The sequence below is a fragment of the Pyrus communis genome, chromosome 14, assembly GCF_041283825.1.
Source record: "Pyrus communis isolate YQ-2024b chromosome 14, ASM4128382v1, whole genome shotgun sequence".
NCBI lineage: Eukaryota > Viridiplantae > Streptophyta > Magnoliopsida > Rosales > Rosaceae > Pyrus > Pyrus communis.
The window spans coordinates 20102076-20116626 of NC_142578.1; the positions used below are offsets into that span (position 1 = coordinate 20102076).

The 14551-nt window shown below is 36.0% G+C and overlaps 1 protein-coding gene across 2 annotated transcripts; it reads left to right on the forward strand.

Annotated features, from left to right (window-relative positions):
* The first annotated feature begins 6491 nt into the window (after nt 1–6491).
* On the forward strand, nt 6492–14245 carry LOC137712146 (kinesin-like protein KIN-14L). 2 transcript variants are annotated; one of them, XR_015955898.1, is made up of 20 exons: nt 6492–6674; nt 6790–6866; nt 7241–7398; nt 7592–7738; nt 7826–8081; nt 8893–8996; nt 9159–9230; nt 9660–9761; nt 9897–9971; nt 10216–10297; nt 10404–10499; nt 10596–10769; nt 10856–10962; nt 11153–11496; nt 11596–11846; nt 12097–12260; nt 12444–13417; nt 13570–13745; nt 13853–14054; nt 14196–14245. XR_015955898.1 is itself a non-coding variant. In XM_088684664.1 (19 exons), exons 2-19 carry the CDS (start codon nt 6800–6802, stop codon nt 13927–13929), a joined length of 3426 nt encoding a protein of 1141 aa, XP_088540790.1. In that variant the 5' UTR covers nt 6492–6674; nt 6790–6799; the 3' UTR covers nt 13930–14245. The 2 variants fall into 2 exon arrangements, 1 of the variants encoding a protein (XP_088540790.1); XM_088684664.1 differs by having other exon boundaries at nt 13853–14245.
* The last annotated feature ends 306 nt before the right edge of the window (nt 14246–14551 follow it).

The following is a 14551-nucleotide window of genomic DNA, read 5'->3' on the forward strand; positions in this document are numbered from 1 at the left end:
CATAGAAAACCCTAGAACTTTGCAGTTATAGATTAACAAAAATGTGGAAAATTACAGAGATTTGAGGTGAATTATCAAATTATCTCAGATAGATTACTAGGCTACAACTATCTGCATAACAACTGAAGGCAGTAGCAAAAAAAAAAAAAGGGATCGAAAGAAGGATTTTCCTTCAATTAGCAACAGAGGCAGTTTGCTTTTTCACTGAGTAGAGAAAAATTCTTGCGGGGAGAGAGAAGCTTCACTGAGGAAGAAGAAATCTCACAAGGGGAGAAGTTCTAATAGAGTAGATGGATACTCTCAAAGGGGAGAAGGAGGTTCTCACGGAGGAGATGGGTAATCTCACGGAGGAGAGGGGTTAAAAAAAAAAAACTTGGTTTTTTCTCTCTTTTGTTTGTGGGAATATAAGAGGGATGCTTATTTTTACTAGAGTTTTTTTTAACAAACAATAGTATCTACACCAAGACCTACTCCAACCCTTGGATTAAAACTCAAATTTTAGGTTCTAAATTTACTTCAACTTGTTCCAACCCTTAGGGGAAAATATGAGTTTTAAACCAAAACTCATTTATGGGGCAAATTTGAGCCAAAATTCCCCTTGGGTTAGTGGGAATGGTCCACCATATATGTTTTTCTTTTACCTTTATATTTATAAATTTATTGAATCCAACGGTTAAGATCCAATATAATCAAATTTAACGGTAAAAAAAAAAAAAAAGGATCAAATGGTCCAAATTTAAATTCAACGGCTAAAATAATTAAAAAAAATTATTTTATGTGTTTCATATTCTTTTATAGTGTTCCACGAGTTTCATGGTATCAGTTTAGTAATTTTTTAATATTTATCGAAATCTAAATATTTTCAAGTAAAAATGTTTATAAAATTAAATTATGATAGTCTACATAATTATTTTTTTTAAAAAGTTAAAAAAAATTATCCTAAATTCATTCTTTAATAATCTTGGGCTAAAAATTTAACCCAAAAGGGTTGGAGGGGAAAAATTGTTTCTTGGTTAAAACCTAAACCTAAATTTTTTGGGTTAAAAATTTTAGTTTTTAACCCAAGGGTTGGAGATGGTCTAAGGGGTGGGGGAGTGAGCTAAGCCTTAAAATGGGTTTGCCATAATAATGTGGTTCAACTTTGCCTTTGGTAAGAATCGAACCTAAACCTCTCACTTACAAGTACAGAAAAATACCACTAGATCGTAGTACTAAGTAACGGAGATGCTCATTTTGATACTCGCACAATGCTCTCCTTGTCTCAGCAGTCAATGCAGGTTTTCCTTTCAAATGAGAAATTATGGAGGAATAAGAAAGGATAATTGTAAGGATTAGGTGTATAAAAAATTAATTATATATATAAAAAAAAAAATTTCTATATACATAAAGCATCTTGAAGTACTTCATCTTCTAGGAGATTAATTTTTTAAAACACTTATCTTCTTGTTCTTAAGTTATCTTTAAAAATTTTAAAACCTAAAGATACATGCATCTTTGCTTTCTAATATTGTCACGTCCTGGCCCGCGAATAAGGACTATTCACAAGTTAGGACGTTAGTCATGTCTTAGCTATAGAAATGAATTCTATAACCAAGACATGATGAAAAAAATAATATTTATAATTGAAATACAGTACACCATAAAACAAAATCTTACATAATAAAAGCTTGAGTTCACCACACATGATTTATCGAATAGGTAGCAAATCACTTCACAACACAAAGTACCAATTAAATAATAGTTAGAATGTAATAGTTCTTTTGAATGCTTAAAATATGTGCAAATGAGATGCATGAATGTACTTACTCCCTTCTAATCCCGCTAACACATACCTAAGGCACCGAAGCCACGTCTTATACCATGCTTATACTACTTGTTCTGAATACCTTAGAATATGAGTTAACTCTTGTTCATCCCTTAAGCTCAAATTTCCATAATTAACTTCTTACTTTCCACTTTCGTATGTAGGCAATTCTCCCGAAGCCCAATTGTATATTCAACCCTTCCCCCAATGCCTGACATATACAAGATTTCATTATTTTATATTCATTCTCAAGCCCTTGAATATCTTCACAACTCAAATACTTTACACAACTCAACTCTCTTTCTTGCTTTGCAATGCATATGTATATGTCATGTTCACATAGATATCAATAATCACATTTTCTCTAACAAGCCTGCAAGCAACATAAATCAAACTAATTAGTAACCCAAATAATATTAGACTACCAATAATAAAGTATTGATAGCCAACAACAATATAAATGGGAAAATATGACTTTCCATTGTCTCCTTCACTCTTCCTTCTATCGCTATTATGATATTGATGCATAACCCAATTTGAGTTTCATAGGTTTCCAACGTGGTTCATATAGAGTGGCTCTCATCCATCGTCTTGTTCATCATGGCTGCCATTGGTGAGTGTGACTAGCCAAGCGTAGCAGTTGTTGCATGGTGGCATGACGACACATCGAACCACTTGCCGATGAGGTTTTGATGGTGTTGAGGGTGAATGATGGCAGCTTATGATGATATGTGGGCTTCATGGTTTTGGCTTGTAAAGATTTGTTCCATGAGAGATAAGATTAAGTTGATGATAGAAACATATGGACTTGGTTGTCCATGGTGAGCTTGACGTGATGATGACCAAGAGAATCCATTTTTGGTTCCTTTGCTTCCTAATGTTGTCTTCTTCCTTTCATTTGTAGTTCACGGTAAATCGACTTGCACAAGTAACTATTTTTGATTGATTGGTGGTGTGTTTTCATAGCTCTTGCTGGGAGAGTAAAGAAGCAGAGAGTAGAGTAAAACTAGTAATAAAATAATCGTACTCCGAGTTTAAGTAGTTCACCAAATCGGCTATGTCTATTAAGATGATGTTTGTATTTCTATTTCACTATATACGGAGGATTTACAAATACAATAAAAGATGGTTTAAAGCCTTAGAATGTAAAGTAAATGTCAAAATAAGGAGCGGTCTGCGAAAGAGAGGAGGTTTTTCTTCTTGTTTTTACTGTGTGTTATTCTTTTCCTTGGCTCTTTTCCTTCATTAATTTATATGGAATGGAATCATATCTCTTGTTGCTACTTCTGGATATTACACAGCCTTCATTTGCACTTCAAAACCACATGTTCTCACCTCATTGGAGAACTTGGAAGCTTGATAGAGTATGAGAATATTGTTCAAATGATTGATATCCTTATAGCTTCATGAGTAAGCACTCTTATTAACCCCAAGACGTTGCCACAAGATACAATGCCAGACTCCTACTTCTTCATTTTAGGTGAATAATCACCAATCATTAACTCCTAATGATTACAAACTTGCCAACTCATCCTTATTTGGTAAAAATATCATTTCAATCCCATATAATCATACTTCTCCAATTCAAGCTAAAAACATCTCTAATTATATATGACCATGAAATAATACTAGCTAGTTTTTGAAATAATTTTGTATCAAAATAAACTTATGTTGAGACTAGTTTACATATGAAAAGTATATGTTCTTGTACACATAACGTATGAAAAGAAACCCAATAAAATCATTACGTAAAACTAACTTTGCACATACACACGCATTATATATAATCATTTTTTTAATACCCTAAATTGTCTTTGTTTTATAAGATACATCATACATGTATCTTTATTTAAAAAAATGAACAAAGCAAGAAAGTCTTTATAAACTAATAAATATTAATATATCACTAAATTAATAAATTATTCATTTATCGATTTAAAAGCACCTTTCTAAAATAATAATTTTTGTCCCAACATTATTCATTTATAGAGGTTTTATTGTATTTGTAAACTTACTACATTTTTTAAATACAAAGTGTATGATTTGGACTAGCCACACAATGGGTTAGACATAATAATTTGGATCGAATTGCCACTTAGTACTACGGTCTAATGGTATTCATCTTCACTTGTAAGTGAGAGGTCTTATGTTTAATTCTAGCCAAAGGCCAATTTGAACCACATTATTGCTAGCCCATTGTAAGGCTAAGCCAACCCCTTTCCCCTTAGTTAGATAATATCATTTGTTCAAAAAAAAAGAAGAAATAAATAAATAAATTTGGCTTGTTTTGGCCTTCAATGATAATTAAACCTAATACCTTTCATTTACAAAGGATGAGAAATATTACTAGACCTTAGTACTTAAGGACATACTGTCTGCATTGATTCCATTATATTTTACATATCAAAATCTAATAGTTTTTTTTTTTTTTTCAGTATAATACATCCGTTACATTTTTCATCCATTAATCCGTTAAGAGCTGACGTGGCTGTCACATTTGTGCCACGTGGCAAAAAAAATAATTTTTTATGCATTAAAAATATTATAATATTGATCCTATTAAAAAAAAAAAAAAAACCAACCTAGAAACCTCTCCCAATCCACCCTCTCTGCTCCCATCGCAATCTAATCAAGCTAAACAGCAATACAAAACCTAAGTTTGTTGACCGACCAATAAGCTTATAGAAAGTGTGCCCGCTTTGTGGCTAAAATTCACTCTGCTTTTGACTAAAGGATCCTTCATGCTTTGTGAAATTTCCAGTCAGCTTCCATATTCTCTCTGAAAAAACCACAAACCCCAACACAATCTCTCTCAAAACCTGTTAACCACAACAAAATCCACTCCCGACTCCACCCTCCCTCGCCGCTCCCACCGCCATCTCCTCCACTAGACTTGGACCCCCCGACTTCTCCACGTAAGCCCAGACAACAAGGTTAATTGGTATGAACCGCAGGCGAGCGGTGCGCACAATTAGTTGGGCAAGGTAAGGGATCAAATGAACCTCGGGGCAGAGGTTTGAATATTGGGTCCGAACCAACTTGAATAGATTGGCTACACGTGTAGTATCAGGAAGACAATGTGGCCATGGAAGCCATATGAAGGTATCAAAAACCCTAGAAATTGTAGAGAACGTGGAAGATGGACTGGGAAGATGGGTGGGGATATCAGACGTGGAAGATGGCTTGGACGAAGAAGGGAGAAAGGGTGATAGGTGTGAAGGAAGGGGAGGGGAGGAACGCCATAGGAGGGAGGTGGAGATGGAGGAAAAGAGGGCGAGAGTACAGAGAGGTGAGGGAGAGGTGAGGGAGAAGGAAGGGGATCTGGGTGTGGGTTTTGGATATATATATATATATATTAATAGGATAAATTATTATAAAATTTTAAATGCATAAAAAAAAAATTTGCCACGTAGCACAAATTTGACAGCCACATCAGCTCTCAACAAACCAATGGATAGAAAATTTAATGGATGTATTATATTGAAAAAAAAATAGTACTTGAGGTATGAAAGTGAAATGTTTTGAATATGTTGTATGAGGTTACAATAGACTTCAAACATGAGGTGGTAAAATGTAATTTACTCATGTTTTAGAATAAAACTTAAACAGATTGCTCATATTGATTTAATTTAGCGAATGACTAAATGTTAATTTGATAATAGGCGTGGCAAAGTCAGATTTTCTCTTCCTACAACTCATATGTTTTTTTGCTATAATAATATTTGTAGGACACATTCTTAAAAAAGAAATCAATTAAACAATTTTTCATGATTCATAATTGATACGTTAATGGAACCCACATAACAATTCAATTAGAAAATTAATTGGCAACACAATTTTTTCATATGTCAAAATTGTCAGCAAAAATTTCTATGTCAATCCATGTAGAAAGAGAAAATGGATTAGAAAATCAATTGAAATTTTTTTCTACCTTCAAATTTAATTGATTTGATTGCATGTCTCTTAACTTTGAATTTAATATTTCCGTTGGAGATGTTTTAAGTATTTTTTTTGCCGGCGACCCATCGGAATCCTCCTAACTGATGTTAGTAGGCCGTTTTATTTTTATCCAACGGTTATAAATAAGAGGACCCTTTAAAAATTATAATAATTATAACTCTAACGGCTCACTAACCTCGCTAAGGAGGATCCCGATAGGTTGCCTCGGAAATGATCCGATTCTGATAAGTTATACCTGAATTAATAGTTTGAAATGTCAAACTCAGCCAGAATCAGAAAAGATCAAATTGATGGGATCCAATATCGTCCTAAAACCAAGAAAGTGGTGGTATTTGATATCTCCCATCCTCCCAAATCCCCAAGTTTTTGGTGTTAACAATTACACACTTTTACCCGCATAAAAAAATTCAGTCACCCACTAATCAATATAGCAGGAAGAAATAAAACAAAAAAAATTTCAAACCAATGCAACACGCGACTGATACTGCGTTTGAACACAACTCCCTGATTACTCACGGTGAAATAAGAGCGTGCTGTTCACGAGCGTGATGTATGATTCTCAACTGTCATAAGCTTCTCGTAGCAATCCGAAGCCCAGAAGCCCAAACCCGAGGCCCAGTACGACAAGAACCCGAACTTCAAAATGTTCTATTTCTGGGAGACCCCATCCGTTGGATGAGGTCAAACAGTCTTCTTACTAGACGGTCGCGATCATCCCCACCTATTTGAATTCAAAAAAATTAAACGTTAGGATTCCGAAGCCTCAGGTCCGGATTCGTATACTTTAGCCCGAAAGCCAAGAACCCCAAGAATGCTGCATTTTCCATACTAGACTCTCTCTGCTATTCTCTCTCTCTCTCTAGATTCTGGGTTTTCGGGGTTTTACAGAAAAACCCAGAAATATTATCGAGTATGTTATTGAATTCTCTCTCTCTCTCTCTCTCTCTCTCATCAACTTTTGTGGGTTTTTTTTCTTTCGGAATGTTATGTGGTTGAATGTTTTTTTTTTTCTCGTTAATTTGCAGGAAAGAACGAATGGAGGACAGTGCAAGAACTGGATTGCATGATTTTGCAAGGGCTTCAAGAAAAGCAGAAGAAGCAGGCACGTTGAAGCGTTAATTCATCTGCATTTTGATTTTTCAATTCGTTTGTTTGCTTGGTCAGGATTGAAATTTTCATATCGAATTTTCCAGAAAAAAAGGATTTAAATTTGGAATTGTTTGTGGGATTAACTAATAGTAATTGGGTTTCCAAGATTTGAACAAATTTCATCAACTAATTGTAATTCGGTTGTGTTTGAGTCAATTGAATTGTGGATTAATTTCTTGGATTGTAAATTACGAAGATCAAGGATTTTATAATATTTTCTCTCCATAAATGTTCAGAAAACAAACAGGGACGTAATTATTGATTTTTTTCAAGAATTGTTCAAAAAATTTAACTTTCTTTAATTTCTGAATTTGGTAACTTTGACAGCTTGGAGGCGATTCCAAGCCGTTGAATGGCTTGAAAGCCTGGTAGGTCCACTCAGCGTACCAAAACAGCCATCGGAGAGAGACTTCATTTCTTGCTTGAGAAATGGTCTGATCCTGTGCAATGCTATCAACAAGATTCAACCAGGAGCAGTGCCCAAGGTATCACGTTTCAATCTCAGACTTTCTTTTTCTTCTGTTTGGTTGACGAAGCGTAGAACGTAGAGTAAAATGATATGTTTGATTCTTATTGCTGATTCGTTTTTACAATAGTAAAAATCGGCATATGTTCTGGTATCTATCCAGTTCTAACTACTGTACCCCATTTTTTAATTTATAATCATTACTACTTAAGGTTGTGGAGAGCCAACTGCCTTTGCAATCATTAAGTCGGGAATCTCAAGCACTGCCTGCATATCAGTACTTTGAGAATGTCCGTAACTTTCTGGTCGCTGTGGAAGAGTTGAAGCTGCCTGCTTTTGAAGCTTCTAACCTCGAAAGGGTAAATCACTTGCTCATGTCTGTATTTTATGCATATGTCAACACTACTGCATTTTCACATTGTATTTGTTGATATTTGTCATCTCAGGATGCAATGGAGGCAGGGTCAGCAGCCAAGGTTGTTGACTGTGTTTTAGCCCTTAAATCGTATTATGAGTGGAAGCAGATGAGCAATGGGAACGGATTTACTAAATATGTGAAATCTCCTCTAGTTATGGTTTCTGCCAATAGACTGCATTCAAGGGCCTCAACTGTAGTCCCATCAGATTCTTGCATGCACTTGGATATGTCTGCCGTATGTGAGAGACAACCACCAGTTGAGGGTGACAACCAGAAAGTTGAAGGTTTTATTGATTTCTCTTTCTTGAGAACTTTGTATATGGAGTTTAGTTTATATCCATACCTGAACTGGAAACTTTTAACAGAAATTACTTAAATTAATAACATATGCGTAATATTGATATTTGTTATGATCATCAATGAGGGAACATTGATATTTTTAGTAGAAATATTGAACATCGAACGAATAATAATATAATTAATCAGCAAACTCTTTGATTGATGTAGAAGCATATATAGTAGGATTTCATAAGAAACCTAGACTCTTGGTACATTAATTTATTTTCATGTTGTGCTATGAAAAGATTACCTTGGATTGTGGACTACGTAGAATAGAAAGTTAATGAGAATTTCCTCTAAGCCAAGTATGATATTTACTATTTAGTGAAACCTGTATATGCCATGGTTACTTCTAGATGCCCCAAATTAATAATAAAGTATCAGTATTGAATATATAACCTCAAAGAAGTAATGTATCATCAGGTATGTGTTCATTGATGTAGCTGCAGGAATACTAAGATTCGAGGTTTAGGGTTCTATTCAAGTTTTGATATAATTTTTTTCCAGGATGGTTGGCTATATAGTACATTAGCTGTATGTTTTGTGGTTATTTCAGATGGTAAGGGTTAAAGATAAAGGATCATTATTGAATGATACAAAAAAAACTCTATTTGTTCTATCTGTTGGTATGTATGTTTCACATCTGCTCCGAAGGGCCATCATTTTATATCGAATCCACAGCTTGGTATCTAGGATATTTGTAATGGTATTCGGTTTCTCTCCCTAACTTTTGTCTTTCTGTTAATTGTGATGTAGTGGATTCCGTAGAATCTGTTGTCAAGTTACTTTTTGACTCTATGGTTGACGTAAAGGAAAACATTGATGACAATGTTCTTGCTTCCTATCATAGTGGAGATGTGGTAATGATCTCTCTCTCTCTCTCTCTCTCTCTCTCTCTCTCTCTTTTTATCCTTCTATGTTTTGAAATAAAGAATGTTACTCTGATTCAGTTAACAAATACTGGAATATGGATTAGATTTGAAGTCAACTTTCATCTATTTTAACCAACTTCTTCTGTGCAGAATGGAGTCAGCCTCTTTCAAAGAATCATGAAAAGTTGTTTGGAGCAACATCTACAGAAGAAGTTTCCAGAGGTTTGTTTGATTTGAGTGTTACAAGATTCTTCAATTATTTTCTCTTCGTAAATAAATTGCAAAAGTATGATGATGTGTTAATCTTGTGAAACAGAGAGAGTCAAATAAAATGAAGAGGGCATCCCCTGTTATTTCCTCTTTTCATAATGATAATACATAATGGGTGAAATTTAAGATGAAGTTGCAGTCTAGGAGGTATTTCGGGGATATTGTTGATATCTAAATGGGATTTCCTTCTGCATCACCTAATGTGCATAATCTTGCGACTTCTTTTATGAACTTAGTATAGCTATTTGAAATGGTTAAGTTTATGTTCCTTTAGATCAGACCTCCTCCCCCTTCCCCCAATCCTGCTCACTCTATACTATGCCAATGTTTTTACTTAAATGAAGTTGCTCTTAACTTGACACTATTCTTTTGTACAAACAGTTAAACTCTAAGTTAAAAGACCCTTTGAAAGAAAAAAGGAGATCAACTGGCCTTTCAACAGCTATGCCTCTAGAGGAGTCATCTGCTCCTGGAAATTCCGGAGTATGTATATTATATTTTAGAAGCACTTTTATCTGTTTTGGTTTTGCCTCTGATGCTTTATGGTATTGGATATTGCACTCAGATTTTTGAATTCCTACTAAATTCTGAAGTGTCCTTATCTTTTCTTTCAAATAGAGCTGCAGAGCTTGTTTAAGAAAGGGTAACTGCAACCACAGATTTCTATTCCAAACGCAAGAGAAAGAACTTGTGGTATGTGTTTATAATGTTACTGTCTTCTAAATCTGTTAAATTTTCATTACAAAGTTAGCTTATATGAATCTCCATCATAATACAACACTAATGCTCACAATGTAGTTATAACAAAGTAGTTAAAGAAGAGCTCCGGGTCGGTCAAATAAAAATTCAATTTAAGTGAAATTACAGTTAGTTTATTATATAATTTTCTCCAGCAATAATAATATGGAAATGGCAATGTATGATTTTCCATTTCCAGGATCTCAAGGCCTTGTGGTTAAGTGCAAAACGGGACTTTGAAGACTTACAGACACAATTGAATAGAGATTTGAAATGCTTGGGTATGTGCTGATGGAAGAATGTCCTAATGTTGTGCTTTTTAACAAAGCTATATATGCACATAAATTTCTTAAAAGTGAAGTCTGTTTGTGCTCTTTGTGGTTTCAGTTAATCAGGTGCAGGAGTTGTCAACTGCCGCACTCGGGTATTACAAGGTGGTGAAAGAGAATCAAAAGCTATACAACATGGTTCAGGATTTGAAAGGTTGCTACTTTTCCCAAACAAAAATGTTAGCTATGCTATCGTATTTTAAGTCAACTACAAAAAATTGTTATCTGATCTTGGTTGAAACGGCTTCAGGTAATATTCGAGTTTACTGCCGGATTAGGCCTTCCTTCAGTTATGAATCTGGAAATGTAATAAGTTTTATTGGAGAGGACGGGTCACTTGTGATCTCGGACCCTGCAAAACCCCAAAAGGATGGAAGGAAAGTCTTCCAGTTCAACCGAGTGTTTGGTCCAACTGCTAGGCAAGGTAGTATTACATCAAAACTTTTTTTTTAAAATCTATTTTCAGCATCGATCTGTTGCATACTGACTCTATTATACATTCATTTACAGATGAGGTCTTTAAGGACACTCAACCACTGATCAGGTCTGTGATGGATGGTTACAATGTATGCATTTTTGCTTATGGTCAAACTGGATCCGGTAAAACACATACCATGGTAAGATACAAGCCTGAGATTTCAGTTTGATAAATGTTTTGTAAGGTTTAGGCTTATGTAGGAGGGAAGGAGTGATTTATTATTGGTTCTCATCTGCTTGCAAGAATTTTTGTATATTATAAGAAATGACACATCAGATTTGTGTATGTACATTTTGAATCTTAACACAAGTTTTTATATATCTTTACAGAGTGGTCCATCAGGTGGGTCAGCTGCGGATATGGGGGTTAATTATCTAGCTCTCAGCGATTTGTTCCAAATGTCAAACAAAAGGAAGGATATCATAGATTATGACATTCATGTCCAAATGGTCGAAATTTACAATGAACAAGTACGAGACCTTCTTGCAGAAGATTCATCCACTGCCAAATTAGAGATACGGAGCTGCGCTGGTGATAATGGCTTGAGTATCCCAGGTGCTACAATGCATTCAGTGAAGTCTACTACTGATGTCCTGAACCTCATGAAATTTGGTGAGATGAATCGTATGGTCAGTTCGACCGCAATCAATAGCCGCAGTAGCCGTTCCCATAGGTCAGTTTTTAGGACCTGAGGCTCTCTTATAAGACATTTTCTTATCATGCCATATCAGTTATTTTCTGCCCACTGATGGTCTTTGGTGTGTCTCTGCAGTGTCCTAACAGTCCATGTGCATGGAAAAGATGCTTCCGGAGGTACTCTACGTAGTTGCCTTCATTTGGTTGACCTTGCAGGAAGCGAAAGAGTGGACAAATCTGAAGTTACAGGAGATAGGCTGAAAGAGGCACAGTATATCAACAAGTCTCTTTCATGTTTAGGAGATGTTATCGCAGCCTTGGCTCGGAAGAATTCTCACATCCCTTACAGAAACAGCAAACTCACACTTCTGTTGCAAGACTCCTTAGGTTTGTAATTTCTTGAATATTCAGCATTTCTGTCTATTATTCGATCTTGTTATATTGGATTTCGAGCAATATCATGCCACATTATAAGGGTGAGGAATTTGGTTAACTTTTGGCTTGGATTTGAAATGATGCCACAATATGATCGGTCAAATGGAACACTTGAGGCTTGTTCTCGAGGAGTTTTAACAATTAAATGTTGATATACTGTGCGCTGAACTAACTCAACCTTCTCTTTGGCTATTTAATTCAGGTGGACGTGCTAAAACTTTAATGCTTGCCCATGTTAGTCCAGAAGAAGATTCCTTCAGTGAAACTATCAGTACATTGAAGTTTGCACAGAGGGTTTCCACCGTTGAACTTGGTGCTGCTCATTCAAACAAGGAGAGCGGTGAGGTTATGAAACTCAGAGAACAGGTGAACAAATTTTATTAATTTGGTTTTTTTCTGCCTATATTTTCACAAATCTGTTTTACTCTCTATACTTGGATTGGTCAATTGTTCTATCTATATTCATCCTGAAACTTTAGAGTATTAGCAAAACATTATAATTGTTTATGCTTACGCATTAACACTTTCGTCATGTTTCAAACTTTTCAGATTGAGAGTCTTAAGAAGGCATTAGCAAACAAAGAAGGTCAGTGTGTGCCAAGAACAATGACTGAGAGAACTCCCCAACGTCTGAGAAGATTAAGCATTGAAAGTTGCAGCACTGTGAAAACCGAGAAGGCAAAAATCCCTTATCTTCCAACTCATTCAAGGAGATTGAGCTTGGAAGGTCCAAGATCAATTAAGAAGGATAATCTGCATATATCGCATGACATGGGGAAAATCCTAACGTCTGAGGCAGTGGCAGTGCAGGAATATGGTCAACTTCAATGTGCAGCAGCAGTCACTACCCCGTTGGGCCATTTCAGTAATGGAGATTCCACATTAGAAGTGTTTTGTCCCAAGGCTCCTCAAAGTCCAACCAGCACTACCTACGAGAAGCAAGTGTTAGAAACACATAGTAGAACACAAGTTCCTTCTCTTCAGAAACCAACAACACCCGAACCTCGTCCCAAGACTCCTCTAAGTCCAGAAAGTGCTACATATCAGAAGCGAGTGTTGGAACCAGGTAGTAGAACACAAGTTCCTTCCCTTCAGAAACCAACAACACCCGAACCTCGTCCCAGGAATCGTCTAAGTCCAGCAAGTGCTACATATCAGAAGCGAGTGTTGGAACCAGGTAGTAGAACCCAAGTTCCTCCTCCTCAGCGACCAACGACACCTGAGCCTCAGACCAAGGCTCCTCGTAGCCCAAAGATGGCTCCTCGCAGCCCAAGGATGGGTAGTTATCAGAAGCAAGGGTTAAAAGCAGATAACAAGGCACAAGTTCGTCCCTTTCAGCTACCAACAACACCCGAACCAAAAAAGCATTCCAGAAATGAGGTACAGATTGTCATGCAAAGTAAGGTCACCCTTTCTACAGATTACCTGACACCTAATTTGACAAGTAGCACAAGTGGAAAAGGGTCTCAGATAAGGAAATCCCTGCGGACTATTGGAAAACTGATCAATGGCTCTGATAAGAGGTGGGTGAAACTCATGTTTTGAATTTTGTTCTCCTGATAGTCTAGGACATTTCGCTATTTTTTGGTTTCTATACATTACATATGTTTTACATTGTTATGATGCCTCAAACATGACATACACGTATGAACATAAATCCCCACTAAATTTGCAGGAACCAGCAAAGTTTGGTGGAAGCACAGTCAAGTGTTAAATGCGCAACCAATATAAATGATGCAAATTCACCGGTAACAAATAGTGCAAGAACTCTGAGGAGGCAATCACTAACAGGCATTTCGCCACCAGGGTATGACAGACGGTCATCTCTAGGAGGGAAGCGAACCAAAACTAGTACGTAAAGCTTATACAAGCTTCATTACATTCTAGAACAATCTTACCAGGTTAGAGCTTTCATATTCATCTATGATTTGAGTTTCTTATGGTGTTTCCTTTTGCAGGTGCAAACGACAACAGAAATGCCAAAACACCTCCGCCAGTCCGTTCATCAACAAAAAGTAACAAGCGGTGGCTATAGATCGTTTGATGCAAAGTGAAAATTTATGTGGTGCTTTGACTCGAAGCATTTGAATTCCGTCATAATCCGGCAATCGCCTGAAAGAGACTCGGTAACGCTTTGGCTCAAAGCATACTGATTTGTGTGTAGCATTCCGAGAATGCTTCAATGGACCTCTGAGTATTTGGGAAGCTAACATGATCTACTTGACTTGAGATCCCAATTTTGGCTACCAAATGTTTCATATATTTTCAAGTGATGATCCTCTTTGTAATTGTAGTACCTAGTTTGGATCCGCATTGTGAATTTCTGTTAATAAAAGTGGTTCATTTTCCAAGTTCTCGTCTTGCTCGGTTCACTAAAATTTGATTTAGGGAAATGATAACTCTCTCACACATCCTAATAAAAAAAAGGTCCATGTTTTTAAGCCCGTTTGATAATTATTTCCTTTTTGTTTTGGTTTTCCCTTTTAGGAAGAGGAAAAATATAATGGAGAAAAGACGGGCGAGCAAAGGTGAAGGAAGAACGGTGGGAAGGAGGCGGAAGAAATATACGTGGAAGAATACACTAAAAATGAAAACTAAAATCAAATTTGAATCGGTTATCTTTTCTAGTTTTGTTTATTACAATTTTCGTTCAGTAG